The 24,018-nt window shown below is 39.4% G+C and overlaps 1 protein-coding gene across 5 annotated transcripts in view; it reads right to left on the reverse strand.

The window, feature by feature from the left end:
- Nucleotides 1-1,964: 1,964 nt before the first annotated feature.
- TNIP3 (TNFAIP3 interacting protein 3) overlaps nt 1,965-24,018 on the reverse strand; it is a 60,952-nt gene continuing 38,898 nt past the window's right edge. For 4 of the 5 annotated variants that reach the window (XM_073001706.2, XM_020781456.3, XM_020781458.3 and 1 more), the window contains 8 exons: nt 23,433-23,498; nt 21,843-21,974; nt 21,078-21,125; nt 19,816-19,923; nt 14,167-14,286; nt 8,735-8,860; nt 5,881-5,934; nt 1,965-2,485 (listed from right to left, as the gene is read on the reverse strand). In XM_073001706.2, the coding sequence (XP_072857807.2) occupies nt 2,219-2,485; nt 5,881-5,934; nt 8,735-8,860; nt 14,167-14,286; nt 19,816-19,923; nt 21,078-21,125; nt 21,843-21,974; nt 23,433-23,498 (921 nt within the window). In that variant the 3' untranslated portion in view covers nt 1,965-2,218. The remainder of the gene's footprint in view (nt 2,486-5,880; nt 5,935-8,734; nt 8,861-14,166; nt 14,287-19,815; nt 19,924-21,077; nt 21,126-21,842; nt 21,975-23,432; nt 23,499-24,018) is intronic. The other variant, XM_073001705.2, reaches the window with a different exon arrangement.

The following is a 24,018-nucleotide window of genomic DNA, read 5'->3' on the forward strand; positions in this document are numbered from 1 at the left end:
GCAGCCAGTTATAGAGAAAGGAAGCAGGGAAACTTGAAATTGAGTAAACTAGATGAATACAGTGGTGCCTCGCTTAGCGATTGCCTCATTTAACGATGTATTCGCTTAGCGATGCAATTTTTGGAGCGATCTTGCACTCCGTTTAGCGATGTTTCCAATGGGGAAATTTCGTATAGCAATGTTCGGGACCTTGCTTCGCTTAGCGATGACAGTTTAGGTCCCCCTGTTTTGCTTAGCGATGTCTGTTTTCGCTATTTTAAGTGTGTCTTAAAATGTTCAAAAACTGTTTTAAATGCTTGGAATTGTTAGTGCACCTTGTAAAACCTTTGCAAACTTAATTTGGCTTTGTTCTGAGTCTTCGTTAATTTTTGGTGAATAGCGAAAACGGACCTGTCAAAACCATTGAAATGCATTGAAACCTATTCAATGCATTCCAATGGGGGAACCGCGTTTCGCTTAGCGATGTTTCCTATGGCGATTTTCGCTTAAGGACAGTAATCCGTTCCCATTATTATCTGGTTTTCAATGCATTCCTATGGGAAATGGTGTTTCACTTAGCGATGTTTTCCCATAGCGATTTTTTTTGGGAACAAATTAACATCGTTAAGCAAGGCACCACTGTACTCCTAGAGGATATAGAGGAGAAGGCAATATGAAGGTGCCTGCCAGCGTTCAGGCATATGCAAATTGTGTTTAATCAACATGTAAGCAAAGGAAGCATATTCATACTACCCCTTCCCCCTTTTGTCATTGTTTCCATTGCCCTTTCTCCATGGCTACCAGCAGGGAATGATGACGGCTGCAGTTCAACCCTTCTGGAGGGGACTGCATTGGGAGATATTGAAATGTAATCTATATAAAAAATACTGCTCAAACCTTAAAATGGCCAACATTATAAGCTATTTGTGTATTCATTTATTTTAAATTTAACTGAAGCATTATAGATGGGAAGCTTTAGAAGATCAAATGTTTTGAAAATAATTTTCATCAAAGTGGAAGCAGGTTTATTTTATTTGTTTCTTCTGAAGACTAGAGACTATCACACGCCTGGATATGCATATGGATAAAAATGTTCATTAAACAAAAATCTGATGAAGTCAATTTGTATTTTTTAAAAAATTTTGCAGGTGGATAAAATTAAGCATTAAAATTAGAGATGAGGGTATTTGTATTTGTATATAAATATGAATATCCCTGCACAGCTGGACGTAGTGAAGGTCCGACCCCCTGGCGGTGGCCTCACTCATCTGCTGGTGGTGGCCTCACTCATCCTTCTAATCACTCCTGGAGCCCCACTTGGCTAGCCACTCCTGGCAATGGGAGTGATAAATAGTCTCTCTGCAAGGCTTCTGAGTTGCTAGCCAAGGAGGAAGACAGCAACGCTCCAAGAGTGATTGGAAGGAAGAGCGAGGCCACCACCACTGGCGGACATGTGACTTTTTAAAGTCCAGCTGTGCAGGGATATTTGTATTCTAATACAAATATGAATACCCCTATCTCTAATTAAAATACATTAAGATTACTATCTTCCACATACTTCCCTTGATATCAATGGGGCTTTTCTTCAGGCATAAGATTGTAGTATATACCGTATTTTTCGCTCCATAAGACGCACCTCTCCATAAGACGCACCAAATTTTTAGGCGAAGAAAACAGGAAAAAATAATCTGGGAATTTCGCTCCATAAGACGCATACACTTTTTCCCCAATGTTTTTTTTAGGAAAAAAGTGCGTCTTATGGTGCGAAAAATACAGTATATATTTTTTCTTCAAGAGAAAGACAGTGTCTGAATTACTGTGCAGGAAATTTTTCAAGGTAAAGGGAATATATCTTCCCTAGTTACATACATAATTGGTTTCTAAAAGATAACATGAGAAAACAGAAGTAGCAAGACAAGAGAGAAGTCATTAGGTGATACCTGAAGAGAAAGAAGGAGTTGGAAAAAAAATACCGGAAAAGTTGCTTAGATTTCACAATTCTATTTGTTTGTTATATTTAGATCCATCCTTTCCTGCAATGAGCTCAGGGTTATCTGCATGGCTCTCCTTTTCCCGACTTGATCTTCACAGCAATCCTGTGAAGCAATCCTGAAAAAGAGTTGACTAAGTCAACTAATGACTTTTCAATAAGTCATTTTGTGATTCAGTGAGGACTTCATCCTTAATGTTCCAAGTGTCAGTTCAACACATTAACCATTAAATCACACCAGCTTTTACATTATTTCTCAATTTTCCCCTCACTGTACATTTGCAGAATCTGGTCGCAATGTTCCTGGTTGCAAAATGTTGACTGAAGAGTGCTTTTTCTGAACTGAAAGCAAGCAGGAGTTCCCTGTTGTTCTCTGTTGAAGCCATGTGAAGCAAATGTTTTTTGAGGTTGAGGAGGGAGATGAAGCGATCCACAGTTACTACAACTCAGAAAAGGAGGAACAAACAGCTGATGTGAGAAGCCATGCTTTTCTGTAAGTGCTTGGAGATCTTGGGCCTGAAAGTAAAAATGAAGCAAAACAAAGTTAAAAATTAGAAACAAACCCTTCTCAATGAAGTAGCAACTTTGTGTGTGTGAGTGGACGCGGGCATGTGCGTGTCCCCCACATGTCCTATATTAAGTTCAGTATGGTGTGCATAATAATAATAATAATAATAATAATAATAATAATAATAATAATAATAATAATAATAATAATAATAATAATAATAATAATAATAATAATAATAATACCTACGAACAATCTGACTTACGAACAGCTCTGGATGCAAAATTTTGCTTTGACTTGCGGCCAGAGCTTTGACAAATGAACAGAAACAGGCAGGGAAAGGGGGCGGGAAATTCAAAAAACTAACCATTGGTGGCGAAGAGGCTGCTTCTTTGTAGCTCTTTCACCCCAACGGTTAGGGAAAGGGAGGCTCAGCCTCCCAGGCTTCCGGCGCCACCACCATTGCTGCATTAGGAGGCCTCCCAGGGCTTTCCCGCTGCCATGGGAGACCTCCCGGGGGTCACCCGCCACCGCCATCACTGCCTTCGGAGATCTCCCAGGGCTTCCCTACCACCATGGGAGACCTCCTGGGGGTTCCCTGCTGCCACCGATCGCTGCCTTTGGAGGTATTCCAGGGCTTCCCAGCCACCATGGGAGACCTTCCAGAGGTTTACCAGGGGAGGGCTTCCCCTGGTAGGCCTGGTCTACTCCCCGGGAAAGCCTGAAGGCGGTGATCAGTGGCAGCGGAGGACCCCCAGGAGGTCTCCCATGGTGGCAGAGAAGCCCTGGCCTGGCAGCAGTGGCTAGAGTCCCAGAGGCCTCCTGGCAGTGGCAGTGGAGGTAAGGTGCTGCTTTTTGCTTTTTGAAAACTATTTTTAAATCTTTTGCAGTGTGGGATTGGGCTGGTGGGGTTATGTTTCTGTTTATTTTGGGATTTGTTTTGTTTTTTGCAGCCCCAGGGTCTTGGAGTTTTTCATTTTTTATTTTTTGGGGCGTATTTTTTCTTCTTCAGCCGGAACGGAATAATTGGTTTTCAATGCATTCCTATGGGAAATGGTGCTTTGACTTACGAACGTTTTGACTTACGGCCACCGTTCCAATACGGATTAAGTTTGTAAGTCAAGGCACCACTGTAACATGAAGCACTGGCAACACAGTGACCATTTTTCCTTCCACCACCCCCCTTTTAAAAATGAAACCTGTGATCAGTTTCTGAATTATACACACCATCTTAATTTCTATCCACAAGGCTACAGAGAGTGTAGTCTTAATCACCTGCGATCTGGACACACAGACAAGCAAACAGAAACTTGACCACCAACAGCCCATTGAACATCTTAGAACACCTTTGGGCTTTATATGTTTCTGCAGGCAATACACTTTTAAGCAGCTGTAAAATGGAAAACCTTCACGGTTTTGATTTTTGTTTAAACAGTTTCCTTAAACATTTTAAAATGAAAGTTAGTTTATTTGTGATGCTGAACTAAGTACCATTGTGCTTCTTTCTATGAAACTATTTTGGAGTGCTCATTGAGCCTGCACTATTGCTAGATGCAGAGGTATCCTCAGCGGCTCAGAGCACATTCTGTCAGCATTAGCTGATTAATCTACCTGGACAGGAAAAGTCCTCTTCACACACTAGAGAGTGAGTAGAATACTTTCCCTGCTTATTCTTTCAAACCATTCCTCCTTTAAAAAAAAACAACCTCCTGAATAGGGTGTATGGTCTCTGTCTCTCATAGGGCACATAGCTATGTACATCTTATAGTTTATATTGCATGTCAAAATCTTATTATATAAAGCAAACAGTGTAACTTTTGGAGGTGAGATGTCTCAAGTTAAGATAGCAATATAGACTTTATCTGCTGCATGCTAATTGATATAACTCACTGTGCAAGAAATAATGACTCCGCTGATTTTTGCACTCGAGGCTATTTGCCTCCATGTATTATGCTATATGTGTCATGCTTAAAGGCATCACAAACAGGATTTTGGCCTATGTGTGCTGATGTAGATGGCATACTGTGCTTACATATTTACACCACTCAGAGAGAACTTTGCTTATGGGGCAATACAGTGGTGCCCCGTATAGCGAGGTTAATCCGTTCCAGATTAACCCTCGCTATACGGAATCATTGCTAAACGGGTAGGGGAAAGGTATTGGAATGCATTAAACTTCGTTTAATGCGTTCCAATACCTTCGTTACTTACCCGTTCAGCGAGGATTCCAGGTGCCGGCAGCCATTTTTGCGCCTTCGCTAAAGCGAGGGCAGGGCGCGAAAACGGCTGCCGGCAGCCATTTCTGGGCTTCCGGCGGCCATTTTGGAACCGCCGATCAGCTGTTCGGCGGTTCCAAAATGGCCGCCGGAAGCTCCAAAATGGCCGCCGCAATACCCGATCTTCGCAATGCAGGTTTCCCCCATTGCGAAGATCGGGTATGTTTCCGTATAGCGATCCCGTAAAAGGGATCGCTATACGGAAACATCGCTATACGGTGCACTCGTTAAGCGAGGCACCACTGTATATCAATATTGCAAGCAAACAAACAAAAATGCTAGTAATTAAAAATCAAAATGAGATTAACTGGGCTGAAGTAATATCTGAGTTGGGATGCTTCAGGACAAGGCTCGTATCCTGCCTTGTTCGTAACATCACACTCAGTTTGCAGACCTCTTGGCCAGAATCTTACTTACTGCCTGACATGATCACATAAAAGCAATCATGCAAGGGAAGGGACCTGTTTCTGGGGGTGTCCATTACATGCCCAGTCATTTCTGGATTGTAAAATAAACAGTGTGGCCACTCAGGTGACTCCAGAAAGCAAAGAAACTCCTTGCGCAATTTCTTTAGATTAACTCCCCCCTCCTTCAGTCGGGTTTGGACCTCATGTTTTCCTACTGCTTCTGTCTTTCTCCTTCCTACACAAATTTCTCACTGAAGAAAAGAAAGCATAGATATATAAATACCCTTTGATTAGTGCTAAGTGATTTTCATTTGCATGTTTAGCCTTGATAAAAAGATATTGAGGGGAGATGTGATAGCATGTTTTAAATGCAGTCATACAAAGGAGAGGCAGGATGTGTTCTCAATCATCCGAGAGTGTAGGACAAGCTACAGGAAGCCAGATTTATGATGAATATCAGGAAAATATTCTTAACTGTTACTGCAATACAACAATGAAACTAATTCCCCTGGGATGTGGTGACCACTTCAACATTAGATGCATTCAAGAGAAAATTGGACAGCCATCTGTCAGGTCTGCTTAGATCTGGATTCCTGCACTGAGCAGGGGGTTGGATTGGATGGTCTTATAGGCTCCTTCCAACTCAATTATTCTATGATTCGGAAGTATCCTTGGTTTTGGCTTACTTGAGCAAGTACATTTAAATTACTGCACACAAACCTGTTGCTTTACTTGCTTCTCGAGTAGTTCTTTCTTTTCCTGGCAGTCTTTAATCTGTGAAGCAAAGTCAAATATGAGTATATACACATATATACACTGCAAGCATGATACCTATTAAGACCCAGATAGTACATATATAGAGGAATAATTCATATTATGCCTTCTAAAATGGTAGTGCTCAATTAACTTCTGTGTCTGTTCAAAAGATAGAATTATAACTGGGTTTTTAGAAAAAAATTTACAGGCCTGCTAATCACAGTTTAATCACCATGTGTGCATGTTAGAGAAAGAACATCAGCGTGCACAGACATTGACAACTAGGGATTTCTTTACATATACCAGAGTGCTGTGAGCTCATACCAACATACAAGGATGATAACATGCCACACAGAAAAAGTGCCTGTATATCCATAAGAGAGGTTTTAAAGACACAGAGAATTCCACAATTGCTGAAATCAGACTTTTTGCACCCTCTTGTGGTAGAATGGTTGAATTAGCCAACCGAATCCTTTCAGTGGAATTATTTGTGCTCCAAATTAATCATTTGTGAAAGAAATTGTTTTGAGTTAGTTTACACAATTTAAGTTGCTTGTTTAATCTAACGTAGGGCTCAAAAAGTTACCGTTCTAAAGAAATTAAATATATAGCCCGATGCAAAAGTCACCAATTCATTACCTCAGATGTATACATGGCATACTTTGCTTTCTGCTGTTAGTCGTGTTATAATTCCTTCTTTACATTTTTTTTAAAAAAATTAAGAAAAATGACCTAAAAGCTTTACATCCTCTAGAATGCTCATCAGTGATTAAACATTTACAAATAGGCACAAGATTGTAACCTGAAAACAAGTGATATCTTTATTAAGGCTGTGGACACATCAGCGAAATGGGCTTATGTCGTCCAACAAGACCACATGACATATGCAGTATTCCAAGATCTGCATCCCTAAACGCTTTCAAAGTACTAATACCTTTATTTGCTTTTGATGTGCAGCTACACCTTAGATTCTGGGCTAATTTTCTTCTAAGTTTCTGCAGGTCCTATTGGCCCCTGCATGGAGGGAAACTCTTGTCTTACAGGACAGCTGGACAACATGCTGACTGCCCATGCCTGGAGATGTGGCACACTTCCGACCATGACAGAGGGGGTACCTGCACAGCCATCCACAGCTGCGCTCATTGGGGGGGGGGAGAGAGAGCCCCTGGCCACCACCGTCACAGCCACCAGGTTGCAGGCCAGGCACCACAACTTCCACTCTACTGTCCATGTGTCCCTCCACCCGCAACATGCACGGTCAGTTGGGAAGTGCCTGGGTGGTGACAGCAGTGGCACCTGCTAATGAGGAGCCTTGGCTGGGCTTCGCTCTGCTCTGCCCCTGGTGTAGGGCAGTCAGACCTTCCCTACCATCTGGGAAAAGTAAAAAAAATAAAATAAGAGGGCAAGGCCAGTGCCCGTCACAGTCTCAAATTGCTGCCTTTTCAAAGAAAAAAAAATCCCGGTATATACATGTACACCAGATGCCCATGACAGAGCAGTCTAGTGTTATGCCGATAACAAAAAAAGAAGGGTCCTGGCAGAAGGGAAATGCTGCAGTGGTATCATGGGTATGGAGGGAAAATTCCAGTCATGGCCGTACGTCATCTGATTACAAAATTTAATTTCAAGATCAATGGGGAACAATCGGGCAACATTTTGTAAGTGTGACCACAGCCTAAAGGTAAAGGTTCCCCTTGACATTTTTAGTCCAGTCGTGTCCGACTATAGGGGGCAGTGCTCATCCCCTTTTCCAAGCCGTAGAGCCAGCGCTTGTCCGAAGACAGTTTCCGTTGTCACGTGGCCAGTGTGTCTAGGGAGCGCTGTTTTACCTTCCCACCGAGATGGTACCTATTTATCTACTCGCATTTACATGCTTTCGAACTGCTAGGTTGGTAAGGAGCTGGGACAAAGTGACGGGAGCTCACTCCATTGCATGGATTCGATCTTACGACTGCTGGTCTTGTGACCCTGCAGCACAGGCTTCTGCGGTTTAGCCTACAGCGCCACCACATCCTAAGCTTGGCTCAAATGATCTGGTTCAGCCAGGCAAGGAATGGTGCTTCAAAAGCAGAAAGGTCAGGTAGATCACAACAGTCTGGCAACAGGGTAACATCTGCATAGTACTATCTGTATAGTAATTATTGCAAGCTCAATGTAAAGCTACTTGAGTCCAATCTGGTAAAGGAGGACAACTCCTTAACTGAGATTAAGGGGATTTGGACTTGGCTTGGTAACTTGTATCTTTCTAGTGCCAAAATTCTATACATAGTTATGTGAAAGCAAGCCCTGTGAATATGACATTGTTGAAGATTGTGTTGTAAACCTACTTGTTTAACTACAGAATCTGTTTCATGTTTACTACATGTAAAAGTAACTTCCATTGTTTGTACGGGGGTCTTATTTCCATCTCTATGATAGTTGCTATCATTCCAAATGGATGAAAACTTAGCATTTATTTTTCTTTTTTGAATTTTACTTTCCCTTATTTCTTGGTAATAATCTGGAATCTGAAAAAAGGAAAAAGAAAAAGAAAAGAAAGGAGTGGAAAAAGTTTGTAGGCTCTTTACAAAAGATCTGAAGAGCCAGTGCATTAATCACAAGTCACTGCATTTATTGGAGGAGCAGGGCAGGGGGCATGTTACTCCTCATTCCATCAGCAGCATTATTTCCAAATGATTTCATCCCAGATGGTGATCTCATCTAAAACTCTGTGTCAATTAACAGAAGCCAGAATGTCATGGGTTGCACAGCAAGTGAAAAAGTAAGAAAAAGAATAAAATGCATATGTTTTGGCAACAGTAGCTCTTTTGACACATACCTGATAATTCAGTTTGTTCAACTGAGTCTGTGATTTCTCATTAATTCTCTGCAGTGCTTCTTTCTCTGCGTTAAGCCTTTCTCTATCAGACCTTTCCTTTTTAAAGTCTTCTTCATATATTTGAACCTAGAATTAGGATTCTTTAATATATAAAATGCAGATGCAACTAAAATTCCCAAATATTCACTAATCAGACAGACAATAGAAAAAACTGTTTATTTTAATGGTGTATTTACATACACACACATGCACACACACTTTATAGCATACATCTCACCATGAGGAGTGAGTATTTCTGCAATGTTTTGAGTGCTGTGCTTCCATCAGCGGCCATCAAATACTATAAGCAGAACTTTCAGAGTGGACCTGATTGTATTTAATTATAAGTGAACAAGATCTAGTAATCACTGAAGAATTAAGGAGATTTCTGGCTTTTGGATTATTACTCTCTTACAAAAATAGTTCATAGATTTCAGTACATCCTGTAAGTAAATGTCTGTAGGACTGCACTCCAAATCTGCATTATACAGTGTAAAGAATTAGCATTTTAACTATTAAATATTTACAAAATGTACACTATAAGAGCCAATGAATACTTGTGTGTCAGGTTCCTGGACTTTCTTATTATGGTTGCCTATATGATCTGAGGTGCCAACCTTTGAGATGGTACAGGGGAAGTGGGCAAGGAGATTTCGATAGGAATAGAGGATAAAGCCTCTTTCTCGTATAGGCATGCTCTTGGAGAAGGGGAGCAGCCTTCTTCTTGGGAAAGGGGAAGGTATTTTAACTATAATTGTGGTTATTGTATTTATTTATTTTTGTGAATCACCTTCAACACCACGTATTGTAGAAAATGCAGTGTGCAAACAAACTGACTATGACATAACTGTGAACAGTTGATCCATTCTTGAAGAATGTAAGCAGTTGGACAGATGGCTGACTGCTCGAAGGGATGAAACAAGGCCAGTCCTACTGTTTTAGGCTAAATGGGGAAAGCTGGAGAAAAGGGAGAGATAAGGTCCTACATTGCAGAGGCCACATATCCAATTCTTGCCCCCCAAACTTGCCTGGTGCAGTAAGGAGACATCTGGTTGTAGAGCCAGAGGTTGGGACTTCAATTCCCCACTGTGCATCCAAGAAGAGCCAGCCTATGTGGCCTTGGACAAGCTGCACAGTTCCAGAGGTGCCCTCAGAAGAAAGGAATGGTAAACTTCTGGAAGTGCTAGTTAGCAGTTTAAATGCAGGAACAGGTGATACCTTTATTGGACCATTAAGAAAACAAAGCAAAAAATGAAGTGAGCTTTCATCTTCCTCAGGCTGTGCCCGAAGTTTCTATGTATAGCTCCAAAATTATTTTGTTGTTTAGTCATTAAGTCGTGCCCGACTCTTCGTGACCCCATGGACCAGAGCACGCCAGGCCCTCCTGTCTTCCACTGCTTCCCAGAGTTGGGTCAAATTCACATTGGTAGCTTCGATGACTATGTCCAACCATCTCAACCTCTGTCGTCCCCTTCTCCTCTTGCCATCACACTTTCCCAACATCAGGGGCTTTTCCGGGGAGTCTTCTCTTCCCATGAGATGGCCAAAGTATTGGAGCCTCAGCTTCAGGATCTGTCCTTCCAGTGAGCACTCAGGGTTGATTTCCTTTAGAATTGATAGTTTTTTTCTCCTTGCAGTCCAGGGGACTCTCAAGAGCCTCCTCCAGCACTACAATTCAAAAGCATCAATTCTTTGGTGGTCAGCCTTCTTTATGGTCCAGCTCTCACTTCCATACATTGCTACTGGAAAAACCATGGCTTTGACTATGTGGACCTTTTTAAGCAGAGACAGCAGCCATGAGACTTTGGGACTTTAATATAAAGATATAATTATGAAGCTACCCATGAATACTTGGTGCACAGCCTGAGGAAGATGAATTATCATTGAAAGCTTGCTTTTTTTGTGTCATTGTTGTTTTATTTTCTTAATGGTCCAACAAATGTTCCTACATTTGTATTGTTTTGGAACCATACAACTTTGTCCTGATTTTTTCTGAACTCAGTGAATTAGGTATCCAGTTGGGAAGCCAGGAGTTGGGAGTTTGATTCCCCGCAACACTGCCTTGAATGGAGCTGGACTCAGTGATCCATAGGATCCCTTCCAGCTCCACAATTCTAAGATGATGATGATGATAAGAAATCCAGTCAGCTTCTTAACTGGGATGGAGGCCCTCGTCTTGTCCTTTATGCACCAAAATGTATAGCGGTAGTCCCTGAGAAGGAAGAACTGAGAACAATGATGGAGGCATCTCTGTGGTTTCTTGGCCTCCATATTCCCTCCATTATTATCTCTGAAGGTCAAAGCTGATGTTAAGGGGGATATGTATTCCCTGAGATTGTGTCAGTTTCCCTCCCACAGTGGAATTCTTCAGAGAGATGTGCCTTGGCAATCAGACCTACCTATTAAGCCTATGTTCACCTTACTATACAGAAAATACAGTACGCCAAATGCAAGATATGTAGGTAAGGAAATCATGTAATATGACATACAAATGTCTTTCATCAGTGAGGGAGCACTTCTGCTAGACACATTGTCAACTAGTTTCAGTCTGAGATAACTGACAATGAATGTGGAGGGGTGACTGAGAGATTGCAGGTAGGAAGAAGAGACCACTTGTTTACATATTCTGTTTCCTAATAAGTAGCATGAAGCCTGTGTCTCTGTCGATGCTCAAAAATGGAGCTACTTTTGGAGACAGAGACAGTCATGCCTTCAATTACATCCTATCAATAGAATATGGAAAAGGAGGAAAGGAAGGAAAGGTGCATTCTGCTTTTATTATATGTACAATCTATTGCTGCAGTATCAAATTAAAAGTTTTATTTTTCTGCATATGGTTTGAATTATGTCAGAATAAAATCTGGCTCAGCCCTTCAAACGTGACAGAAACAACTATTTTAGTCCATGGGATCTTCCTGTCACACACATTAGTATTTCAACAGCTCACTTTTAAAAGTGTCTGGAATGACAGGGTTTAAATTGAAGGTTAACTGGAAAGTAACATAATTTTAAATGCATGGATTCCTAAATAGAAGGGAACAAAAACAGAAAACCGCATCTTTTTGAGGTTTAAAAGTGCAACATAGATTTAATAAGTCTTCAGTTCTACCAGCACTAGGCCTTTAAAAAAAAACTAGGGATAAAGTAAGGAGTACAAAGAGGTGGATATGGGGGAAAAAGTTAGGGGAGGAGAACACAAAATGTACTGTCATCCAATCTGTTTGTTCATGTTGTGATATCAAGTCCACTTTTTGCCTTTCTACAATTTGATTGCCTTCCAGGTTTCAACTTACAATTACAATTTAGTTTAATTCTATGTTATTCAAGCACTATCTGATGACTCAGGCCATTTATATAATAAATCCCATCATTCAGTTGCCTTTTGTATTGGACAATCTTTCAACACTTCTGATAGAATATCCATTTCTGCCGCTTCCCATATTGTCTCAACGAGTTCCTCTTATATTGGTATCTCTGATTTCTTCCAGTTCTTAGCATAAAGAATTCTGGCTGCAGTGACTATATATATAACTAGGTAGTTCTTTGTCTTATCTATATTATCTGGTATAATGCTCAGTAAAAACAATTCTGGGGTTAGTGGAACATTACAACGCAGTATTTTTTGTAACAGAGTATGTACTGCTATCCAGTACTGTTTCGCTACTCTACAAGTCCGCCACATATGGTAAAAGCTTCCCTCTTGTGCTTCACACTTCCAACAAACATTTGACACCTCTGTATAAATCTTTGACAATTTTTCCGGAGTCATATGGCACCTATAAAACATCTTATATATGTTCTCCTTGAAATTTACCCATTTTTTGAGCTTTATGTTATTTTTCCATATTTGCAACCATTGATCAATATCAGTATTAAGTCCTATATTTTGTGCTCACTTAATCATGCATTCTTTTACCATCTCATCTTGCATTTTAGTTTCAAGCAAATAATCATACATTTTCTTAATTACTTTATCATTTGAGCCGAGCAGAAGTTTATTGAATATCACATGTTCTGTGTAAAAACCCTCTATTTTATCTTTTCTATACCTAGATTCTACTTGTGCTCTGGACCACCAGTCTAGATATATGTTTTGTGGTTCTAACTCTTCTTTGAACCTTAACTCACAACCCTTTTTTAATAGATCTTGATAACCTAAAAGTTTCGCTTCAGTCATCAGGTTATGGGTGATACCCAGGCTGGTGTTTTTGGGTGAATCTGCTGGATGATATTTTTCCAAGTCCCTAGTAGGGCTCTTCTTATCATATGTGAGTTGAAACTTTTCTGCTCTTTATCTTTTTTGTACCATAGAAAAGCATGCCAACCTAACTGTAAATCATGTCCTTCCAACTTAAGTAGTCTATCATTATCTAAAGTTATCCATTCCTAATACACAGGCTCTATAATACAGTACCCAATCTGGGAGACCAAAACTTGCTCTTTGTTTGGCATCTTGCATTGCTTTAATTTTAATTCTTGGGTTTTTTTACCTTGCCACACAAATCTCATGATTATCTTGTTAAGTTCTTGAAAAAAAATGACTGTTTTAATATTATGGGAATTGTCTGAAATAAAAATAAAATTTTAGGTAGAACATTCATTTTGATGGTTGCTATTCTTCCCATTAACGATAGCTGTAATTTGTCCCGTCTCTCCAAGCTATTCTATATCTGTTTAATCAACTTCCTATAATTGTCTTTGAATAATGTACCAGTTTTCTTTGTGATTTGGATCCCTAAGTATCTGACTCTCTTCTCTTCTTGATAGTCCTTTCTATTAATTTCTGTCATTCTTGATCTCTCATATTTTTTACAAGTATTTTTGTTGTCTTTTGGCTTATTTTCATTGCTGCACTAGGCCTTCTTTGAGCCAGCTGGGGATACTCAATATACTTTTAATTACTACCGGCCCTACAATTAAGGAGAGTGAGGCAACTGCCTGAGGCAAGTGATACTGAAGATGCAATTGGTAGCTTTTAATTTATCTCTATACTTAGAACACTGAACTATTGAAAAAATGACTTTTAGAAGACTATGATTGAATGGAAATTATAAAAATGGCAAACAACTTCTTGAAAACAAACTCAGTGGCATATCATGGGTGAGTTGAAACCTACTGCAAGTAAAATTGCAGCATGAAAACAGGAATAAATTAGAGCTAAGCTGAATATAAGAGCTGAAGTAATTCCCAGATCATTAAATCTAGAAACGAAACTTTCTACTAAAAATGTTAGACTTTATTCATAATGAATCTGTGCTCCTGATGGATTGCATATAACTAAGGGCATCTGCAACACCTATTAAAAATTTTGCGTGTGCACACATCGGAGTCCACCTGAAATGACATATTCCAAATTAAATGTTACTGCACTGTTTCTATTCATGCAATCATACCTGTTGTCTGAGAACGTCTATTTGTACCTTCATTTCCTCTTCACTGCAGTTCTTCTCTGTTGCATCCACACGAGGTTCATGTGACACAGCGTGCTGATTTCTCAAAGAATTCACAAGAACCTGCACCAAGAAAGAAAGAAAACAATAAGAAGAGAAGGGGAGGGGAAAAGGAATTGCTCTTCAAATTTTCTACATAAAAATCATTTTTTTTAAAGCAGCAAAATCATTTATAAAGTACCTGATACGCACATGTAGTAACTAAGCAATATTGGTAATATTCATGGATGTGAATCCAGAAAAATCTGGATTGTGAAGTGCTTGTTATCTACCAGCTTATTTATATCAGAGGAGGACAAAGTGTCTGAGGACTTGGAAGCCAAGTTCACATCCCCAGCTCTCACCAGCAGCTGTACCAGGCTTGGAAATGGCCACAAAAAGTCATCTGAAAAAAAAATCAGACATGAAGTGTCTGGACCAGCACTTCCAATTTGTTTGGGTATGGGGTTTGGGGGATTTGGGGGGAACCCTAAAATCTTCAGGAGCTAAAAAAAATCCTCACACTATTCTTAGAGTCCTCTGGGGTCAAATTTAGCTGTTTAGGTAGGATTTTTCCCCCCTGGTCTTTTGGACTTTGGGGTGGGCATGAGAGGGCTCAAAAATGCCCCAGGGGGATGCTGCAACCTATAAGCTGCATTTTGCTCACCCCTAGTTTATATTATTGTTGGTAAAAGAACACAGTGTATATCCTGATAATAAACCTAGCCAAAAATCATGTTAAGTTGTACAGTACATAGATATGGCCAGGATATCGTACCTCTTCAAGTTGATAAACAAAATATTAAGACAGTATTAAGATACTCTACAGCCAAGCTAGTACCTAATTTCTCAACATTAAGAGTATCTCAGAAGACCAACCCAAGATGTGTCACAAATTGCCCCACCCAGACCCATTGGGGTACATGGTCAAAATGCACATGGCACATATGACAGAAAATCCTACAATTGCCTCTTTCCTTCCCTGGCTGTAAAAATACCATTATAAGAAATTAAAAAGTTAATTATTTGCTGCCCTTTCACGGCTCTCAAAAACTTCTGCTTACAAGGTCGTCTCCTCTCTTTGCCTAATGGTAATGACATAATTATATGTCATATGATCTATAAGGAAATATGACATATAATTATTGTAATTAATATCAGCAGAAGGTAAGAAGGGAATTCAAAGTAAGAAACCTACATTCTAACCAAGATAAAAGTGTCCACTATATATAAATGTTCCTTTAATTAATTCCAAATAATAACCTGGCTTCAACATGTTTTCTTAAGCAAAGACATTTGCTATGAATTTGGATGAGATCTAGTTTGGCTTTCCCTCTTACCATGTGGCTCACACCTGGGAGAATGAGAATACATTTGTGTGGTGTGCACAAAACTCTTTCGTGTTGTTGCTGTTTTCCTGATGAGATTCTTTTCCCTAAGCTCCTTCCTTCTCATATTTCCCCTGACATTTTAAATAGGGGTCTATAGCCTTCTTAAAACACAATCCTGTATATGTAGATGTGTGTGCATATACACACTATAATGAAAGGAATTTATTCCCAAGTAAGTGCACATGCCATATACATGCTTTCCTGAAAGGATATTCCACGGGTACACTTCAGAGTGAAGATGTAAAAATCCTTCTGTCTTGACTTCATTTTGTTTTTCTAAATCTCATCTGCATTCTTGCCATTTCACACCAGAATGCGACACTTTATTTGTTCCTTCTTGCAATAAGATTTATGTAGGATTCAGTAGTCGCATTTATACAGATTTTAAACCACACGCTTGAGTGAGTAGTTTCCCCCTGGATCAAAGCATGTTTTTGTCTCTCTTTTTATTTACTTATTTTAGCCATTTGCCTGTTAAAATGCAAATTTTATTTCACCGACATATTGCAAATCTTGCAAAGTGCAAATTTTGGAAGCATGGCATGCTTTGTCTTGGAATTCATTTTAGAAGACACACAATGAGGTCTAAACTGAGCAAAATTCTCTTACAGCCCTACTTCTGAGTCGACCAGCATAGGACTGAAGTGTTAATAAAACAATTGTCTTATTTAGTCTCCCATCTGCAGGTTACTGAAGAGGCCCTAACTCTATATAGGCCTTTCTGATTCTGTCTAAGTGTCTCTATCACTTGTCTAGCCAGAACAGTTACAGTGGAAGTTCACTAAAATATGCTGTCTTTCCCAACAAAGTACACTTGCATGTGCTTATCAATGCTGAACTCATTGCTCAGTCAACTTCAGCAATCCTTTGTGCCTCACAGTGCTTCAATAATAAAGTTTGCCAGCAGGGGGAACTTGAGGCCGCTTTTCTCAGCCTGGTACCATCTAGGTGTTGTGGTCTCCAGTTTTCAGAAGACCCAGCCAGCACAACCAACGGTCAATAGTAATAGTTGTTGCAGCTCAAAATATCTGGACAGCACCACATTGATGAAGGCTGAACTAGAGGGAAACAAGCAGATACAAACTGTCAGGCTGATAGAACAGCCTGTTGGGGGAGAAAGAAAACTACCTTACCATCATTAACTTTTCATTGAAAAGACAGAGCCATACTATGCCTTCCTACTTAAGTGGCAGTAAGGCTCAAAGAACTCACTTCCACCTTCTGCCTTTTTGGAGGTCTAGTTTTACACACCACTGATGGTGGTGCCTCTTCCTTGTTTGGGTCAGAAGTGATCTAATGATGCCTCTGAAGTGGAAGGATCAGCTGATGGCGCTGTTGTTGCCCAGGGGATCCCAAAATGTGTTCACAGTCCTCACATTCTTCAGGGATGCTCTTTCTGTGTCCCTGTATCACAAGAGTTGTGCTTTATAACTGGGCAATTCCATTCCAAGGGAACCTCATCTAATAGCTAAGGATGCAATCCTCTACATGTTTATGCAACAGCAAGTCCCACTGAATTTAACTGAATTTATTTCAGACTGCACCTCATATTCTTCTCCTTTCAGAGGCAGGTGAAGATTTATAATTCTCTCAAGCTCTTCAAGTTCTATTGTTTAACAGTAGCACTTTCAGCTTTTAAAACTGCAAAGTGAATGCCTATTTTATTCTTCTTGTTTGCATTTCTGATGAAGGGGGAGAGGGAGGAGTTGTTAATGACCCAAAACTAATGCATATAATACTGAACATTAAGCCACAGTTCAATGTTACGTTCCACCAGGTCAGAATGATGGCTCTACAAGATAAACGGAGAAATTTATCTGTAACTTAGGATCTTATCTTAGTTTTGTATAATTTTATTATGAAATCTGAGTATTCAGATTAGAAAGCCACAAAAGTATGATCACAGATCAAGAAGCAGGGGAGAGACTGTAAAGTGTCAACTGAACAACATTGTCTATAGCGCACACAAAGATCACCAAAGGATTGTTATTTTCATCGGCAAAATTATTGTCAGCAAGTTTGCATCCTCGAATTCTAATCCTTTATGAGTCTTGATTCAAAAATCTTGAGACTATAAACAATATTTTAAAAAATACTTTCTCTCTTATTTGTATTCTAGCTTTTAACATTTCAATTTTTTTCTCCATCTGTAGTTAGTTACAGAAGCAGAGCTAAGATTTTAATTTTACTAGCACAGACTTTTCCTGCTTGAAATTTTGTATCTTGTCTCTTACCTTCTAACTAGATAGAAAAAATTTCAAAGAAATGTGTTTCCTCAGGAAATGTTTGTGGTTTATTGGGAGACATGATTTAAACACACACACACACACAAAGAGAGCAGATGCACACAGGCAAGACAGAGAAAGCATTATGCAGCCTTTCTTAATACAAGCATGTTTCTCTTTCTCCAGTGCTGGGTTTTTATCCTTTGTTTACACTGTTAAAGAAACATGCTACATATCTGTTGTATCCAGCTAGGGAGCATTGTGCCAATAATCTTTGCAAGGATCCACAAACACAAAGGCACCATCTTATTCTTTCTCTTGAATATGAGAGGGAATTTTAGAGAACTAACTTGCAAAACTTGTGAATATAAACTACATTATCTATTAATAACAGAACGTGACTCTGGACAGTTTGTGACATTAAAAATATATGGCAAGACCTCTTTGGGGCTTTTACACTAAAGTAAGTGAAACTGCATAAGTTGTAGCAGCAAATTGCAGTGAATTAGCAATTTGTCACTTGTTTGCCTGGCTGTGTGACCAGTCACATGACTCACACATGATCAGGCAGATGACTGGAACCTCACTAATTAGTTGCAATTTACTACTGCAGACCATGTGATTTCACTTACACTGGACCACTGAGGGGCCACTGAGGATGAGGACACCAAAACAATTTGCAGTCTGTGTGATCACCTAATCTGAACAAAAGTGTCAGATAGGTTGTGAATCAAGCCACAGTGTGATTGCAGTTATAGTAATGGTGAGTCTGGGATCATGCATTGTCAGGATATATGTCACTCTGTCCTCACATTTTAGGCAGCAAGCACAAACTTGATGAAGTCATCATGCTACCATGTTAAAGAAAAGTGTTTATCTGCAAAAATGCAGTGAATATAGACTGAGACACTGCGTGCGAGTCCAGCTTCTACTTTTGTTTCTATTCTCTGTTTACAGATACTCACTTCCTTGAGATATTTAAAGTGCTCATTATATCATTCAGAATTACAGCTGCCATTTAAAGCAGGAAACAGGTAGTTATTCAGGAAATGGTCTTTCTTAAAAGTCTTCATAGAAAAAAACATAAGTAATCATTATATAGCAACCACACATTATGTTAATCACATTACATTAAACTACATACTTAAGCTGGCTACTCTGAGTGTGAATGAGGAGTATATGTGTTATGTACAGCCAAGTCAAAATTGACTTACAGTGACCCCAATAGAGCCTTCAAGGTAAATGAGATATTTAAGGAGTGCTTTATCAGTTCCACTTCCCCATGAGTCTCCATGGCCAAACAGGGATTTGAACCTGGGTCTCCTCAGTCCTAGTCCATAACTATAACCACTATGGAAGTGGTTCCCGAATGTGGGTAACCCATGTGTTCTTGAACTGCAGCTCCCAGAAACCCTGGCCAGCACAGCTGGTGGTGAAGGTTTCTGGGAATTGTAGTCCATGAAAACCTGGCTTAGGTCTCCTGGTGATGGAGACAGAAACACATTTCCTATTGAAGGTGTTGTTTACTGCAAACAATACCACTGAGGGCAGTTTGACAGGGAAAAACTAGACCACACTCTGCCACCCAGACTGAAAGAATTATTAATATGGGCATCCTGTACTTCCAAATTAAAAGTGGCCAGATACAAAACAAACAAACGAACAAAAAAACGTATGTTTTAACATAGTGGCTGAGATCCCATTATTTAGTATATAGTAAGTCATAATTAATGTAGGCCCATTTAATCAGTAGGGATTTGTCCATAAGTTCTGTTGATTGGGTGAGCCTACTCTAGTTGCAAGTTATTACGCAAAGCAATATGAATTCAGCCACTGTGTAGTTTAGATAAACATTAAAATAGCAGGTGGCATAATAGATTGTTTTCTCGCTGCTTATTAGATTGTAACCCTAGAATTGTATTTTTCTAGATGTGCAAAAGTACTGATCAAGTGAGGTGTTCAAAGATATAGAATTTCTAAATAATATTAATCCAAACCTTATTGAGGCGGCTTATTTCATATTCATAATGTATCTTTTTTGTTTTTCCCAGGGCAATTTCTTCTTTTAGTAGTCTGTTCTCTTCTTGCAGCGTTTTCTTGTCTTGCTGGAATGTAAAAACACATACATAATATTGATAAGGTACAGATGATTGCATTCTTCCCCCAGTCAGGCAGATGTGCTGAATGGTGTTTGGCTGTTTGTTGTTTCAGGCTTTGTTTTACTGTTTCAAGTAATGGTATCGAACTTCTCGGGGGGGGGGGGACCACCATCAACCTTGGGTCCTTTCTTAAGGAGAAAGGTGAGTTAAAAATATTTTAAATAAATTTAAATAAAAATAAATAAAACTGGTGGACAGCTCATCCCAGAGTCACCCTAGAGTCTGATGAAATTCTATTGATGACCTTTTCCCTTCTCTTGTGGCACATACTGGTCATACAACCAGATAATGAAACTGAGGAAATATAGTGCTTACCCTCTCCATATCTATAAATAACCACCATGAAAGCTTTGTTTTTGAAAGATGTATGTCAGAGAGGTGACAATGATCATGGTTGACACCTCAAATGGCCCCTTGGTCCACAGCCAAAGCAGAGACAACTTGTAAGAAATCATCAGGCATTGTTTTGTTGTATATCATTTTAAAATTGTTCCATCCTTCCATTTTAAGGCAGATTTTTTTTTTAAAAAAAAGGATACTTCTATTCATGATTCTAAACATTCAGTTCCAATCCCTTCTCAATGTTCTTCACCATGTTAATTTGTTGCAATTCTGCACCTACTAAATGGCTCAGCAACCCATTTAGCTTAGTTGTTTTTGTGGAGTTCCCTCATCTTGAGGACCTTTTTCGTCCTGTGGCATTGTTGATCTTCTGCAAGTCTCAGTGTTTTCCTATGTCTACTAATGCAGTGGTCCCCAACCTTGGGCCTCCAGATGTTCTTGGACTGTAACTCCCAGAAGCCTTCGCCACCACCTCTGCCAGCCAGGATTTCTGGGAGTTGAAGTCCAAGAACATCTGGAGGCCCAAGGTTGAAGACCACTGTACTAATGTATTTGTCAAATGTATTTTTAATATGGATGGCAACATTTTTTCTACATGCAAAATAGAAGTCAAGAGAAATGGGATACAATGTAAAAAACATGCAGTGACTTGGTGTATTTTCATCCAACATATAAACAGAGTGACATTCCACGTGCAACAAACAAAAGAAAATACAGTAAAACCAAAACCACCTCCAGACTTTGATGGAAGACCATACCTTATTTACAAGCTCTTCCCCCTTAGTCCGGACAGAATAATAAGAACTCTGTTGAGGGGAAGGGGAACATGTGTTTTAATTACAGTACATTGTCGTTGAGTGCTGTTAAGTTGCCTACAACATATTATAATGTTATAATCATAACATTATTTTATTTATACATGACTCTGAGCTGTCTTGAGCATGACTTCAATGAAAGGACAAGACACAAATATAATGAATAAATACATGCATTACTTTTACCCACAGATTCTCCTTATCACTTGGTACCAAGCCTTACAAATACAGATACCAAGTGCTGAACCTGCAGACTTTTACTGATGAATTATGGCCTCTTCCAGACAACTGAGATATGCTCCTTGATCCCCAATAGTGCATATACCATCTTAGCCTTTTCAGCTGCAGACTTCTCCCTTTTAAAACCATATTGTTTTCTCTCCACCCCGGTCATAGCCTAGGTTTCTAGATCTACAGAAGCCTTTCTGTCTTTGGCCTTTCTGCTACTAGAAGAATATTATTAGGGGACAGAACTAAACAGTGAGACTGCAAAAGCCTTCAGAAGAATGACTGTTAATGCATGATAGTCAAACATAAATAAATTCATTTGTTTTCTTTATATTTTTCTTGGTGAATAGCATAATTAGGGAAAGCTTTACTATTACAAAGCTCAGTCTTTTGAACTAAGAAAGCAATTCCTTAGGATTATACAGAATGACTTTTAATTATACAAACCAATTAAAACTAGAAACACCAGAAGTCCCCTACCATTTCTTGTTCTACCCTGTTCATATTCAGAATTTCCAATCTTTCGCACTCTTGCTGTATTTGGTCTCTCTCTCTTTCAAGTGTGCTGACAGTTTTTTGCATTGCTTCCAGTTTTGCTTTCATTTCTGTAACCTGCAACATGACACAATACAGAAGATTAATGTGTTCTCGACGGCTTTTCACAGCCAAGTTCCGATGGTTGTTGTGGGTTTTTTGGGCAGTTTGGCCATGTTCTGGAGGCTTTTTCTTTCTATTTTTTCACCAGTCTCTGCGGCCAGCTCCTGTCCTCTGAAGATGCTAGCCACAGAAACTGGCAAAACATTAGGAAGAAAAACCTCCAGAGCACAGCCAAACAGCCTGAAAAACCCACAACAAACATTATTTCATTTCAAAAAAATATATCCCTAGATATACTGTATGTGGAAAATATAGAGAATAACATTAGTCATAAAATGTACTTTAGTTTACAGCTAGGGAATGAAGGTTGCGGCATCAAGATTTTAAAAAGAACAGATGCTCAAAAGCCTATGGTGAGCTGTCTCACTGAGAATGACAGATTTATGCATAGCTGGTAATGTGCCAATCTGTGGTGTGTGATAGGAATATCCCTAATTCAGATCTCTCCTCAAGTAAATCATAAAATGTCTGAGGCGGACATTGTGATCAGACAGCTGCAAAGGTAGTCACCTGACTGCACCGGAAAGGGTTGTATCCGAATCCCCAAAAGTAGAAGTCATCCTACAGCTAGACCTAAAAGGCCCATCTTAGGCATGGACTGGGGTTGGGCTGGAGTGCATTTCCCTGTGTGTCGTGCAATTGCCAAGAAAGAGATTGCACTAAGACAATTTCTCAAGTGATCCAAACTGTAATGTATCTCCCCATGTGATCACACCCTGAGTTAGCTAAACCATTACCTTTTGTCTTGACCATATGTGCCACCACTTTTAGGATAAGGTTAATGCTGGCCACTCTTGCGTGGTTGTCATGATAACTAATGAAGTACAGTATGTTAAATGCTCTGAAAACTTTGCAGGCATCCTGAGACCCACACTCCACAGGAGAAGCTAATACAGAAGATCTAGTATAGAAGGTCACCACAATGTTTTTTTATTACTCAAAAATTGGTTTAACTAAATAAAGAGAATTTAAAAAAAAAGATTTAAAAGCCCACTTGTGGTATTTAGTGCTAGGGCATTTAAAACATGGCAGAACTCTCTCCTATGCTGAAGAACAAAAGGAGAATTTCTGAATAAAGACTTTTTTAATGTTGAAATTTTTGGGAGATTTCAAGACCCCAGAGGTGCTCTGATGCCACAAAACATTCCTGAAGAGAGTACATGTATCCCTCTCCTGTTCTAACCCCATCCCACTAGCTGGCATCTAGATTTTCTAAGGAAAAGAACATACTACTAGAACCAACAGAAAAAAAGACTACTTTCCTTCCATGTGGCAGTCTTTCCTATTAGGCATCAGCCTCCAGTATGGGCTATAAATGGAATGAATGAATGAATGAATGAATGAATGAATGAATGAATGAATGAATGAAATGGACCTCTCCACTGAAAATAACCATGAATGGCAAGGTTTTACCTTTTTTTCATACTGTTGTTTCATCTTCCTGAACTGTAGATCCCACTGATTGTTGACTGCCAAAAGCTGAAATGATTATTCAATTATTTTAGGTTTGCTGGTTACTTTTAAAACCTTACAATTGTTTCAGTGCTTAATCTTTGAGCTGCCAGATTATATTGGACCTTAAATCTTCCCTACTTCCTAATCTGAAGAACAACCTTTATAAAAAGTCTATATTGTAAATTATAATTTATAGTAAGCTTAAGCTAAAATAAAACTAAAAATATAAATTGTTCAATGAAAGCTACCAAATTGTTCTCCAGGAAAGGGAGGCTTTATGTTATTTGCAGAAGATATTAAGGGCAGAGTTTGGATCAGAGCTTGGAAACACTGGGATTAAAATTTTCAGAGTTGCAGAGGATGCATGGCTGAGAAGTTCAGAAAACTGCAATCCAATAAAGTAACATTTCCAAGCACTGCTTTTTTCCATAGGGTGAACAATTAAGAGGACCAGGAGCCATGCATGGTCATTATTCCTGGACCTTGGTACTAAACTATGGAAACCACTTGCCTGTTAGGGCTTATGGGTCTGTTTTCAATCTCT

The sequence above is a fragment of the Pogona vitticeps genome, chromosome 5, assembly GCF_051106095.1.
Source record: "Pogona vitticeps strain Pit_001003342236 chromosome 5, PviZW2.1, whole genome shotgun sequence".
NCBI classification, from domain to species: Eukaryota; Metazoa; Chordata; class Lepidosauria; order Squamata; family Agamidae; genus Pogona; species Pogona vitticeps.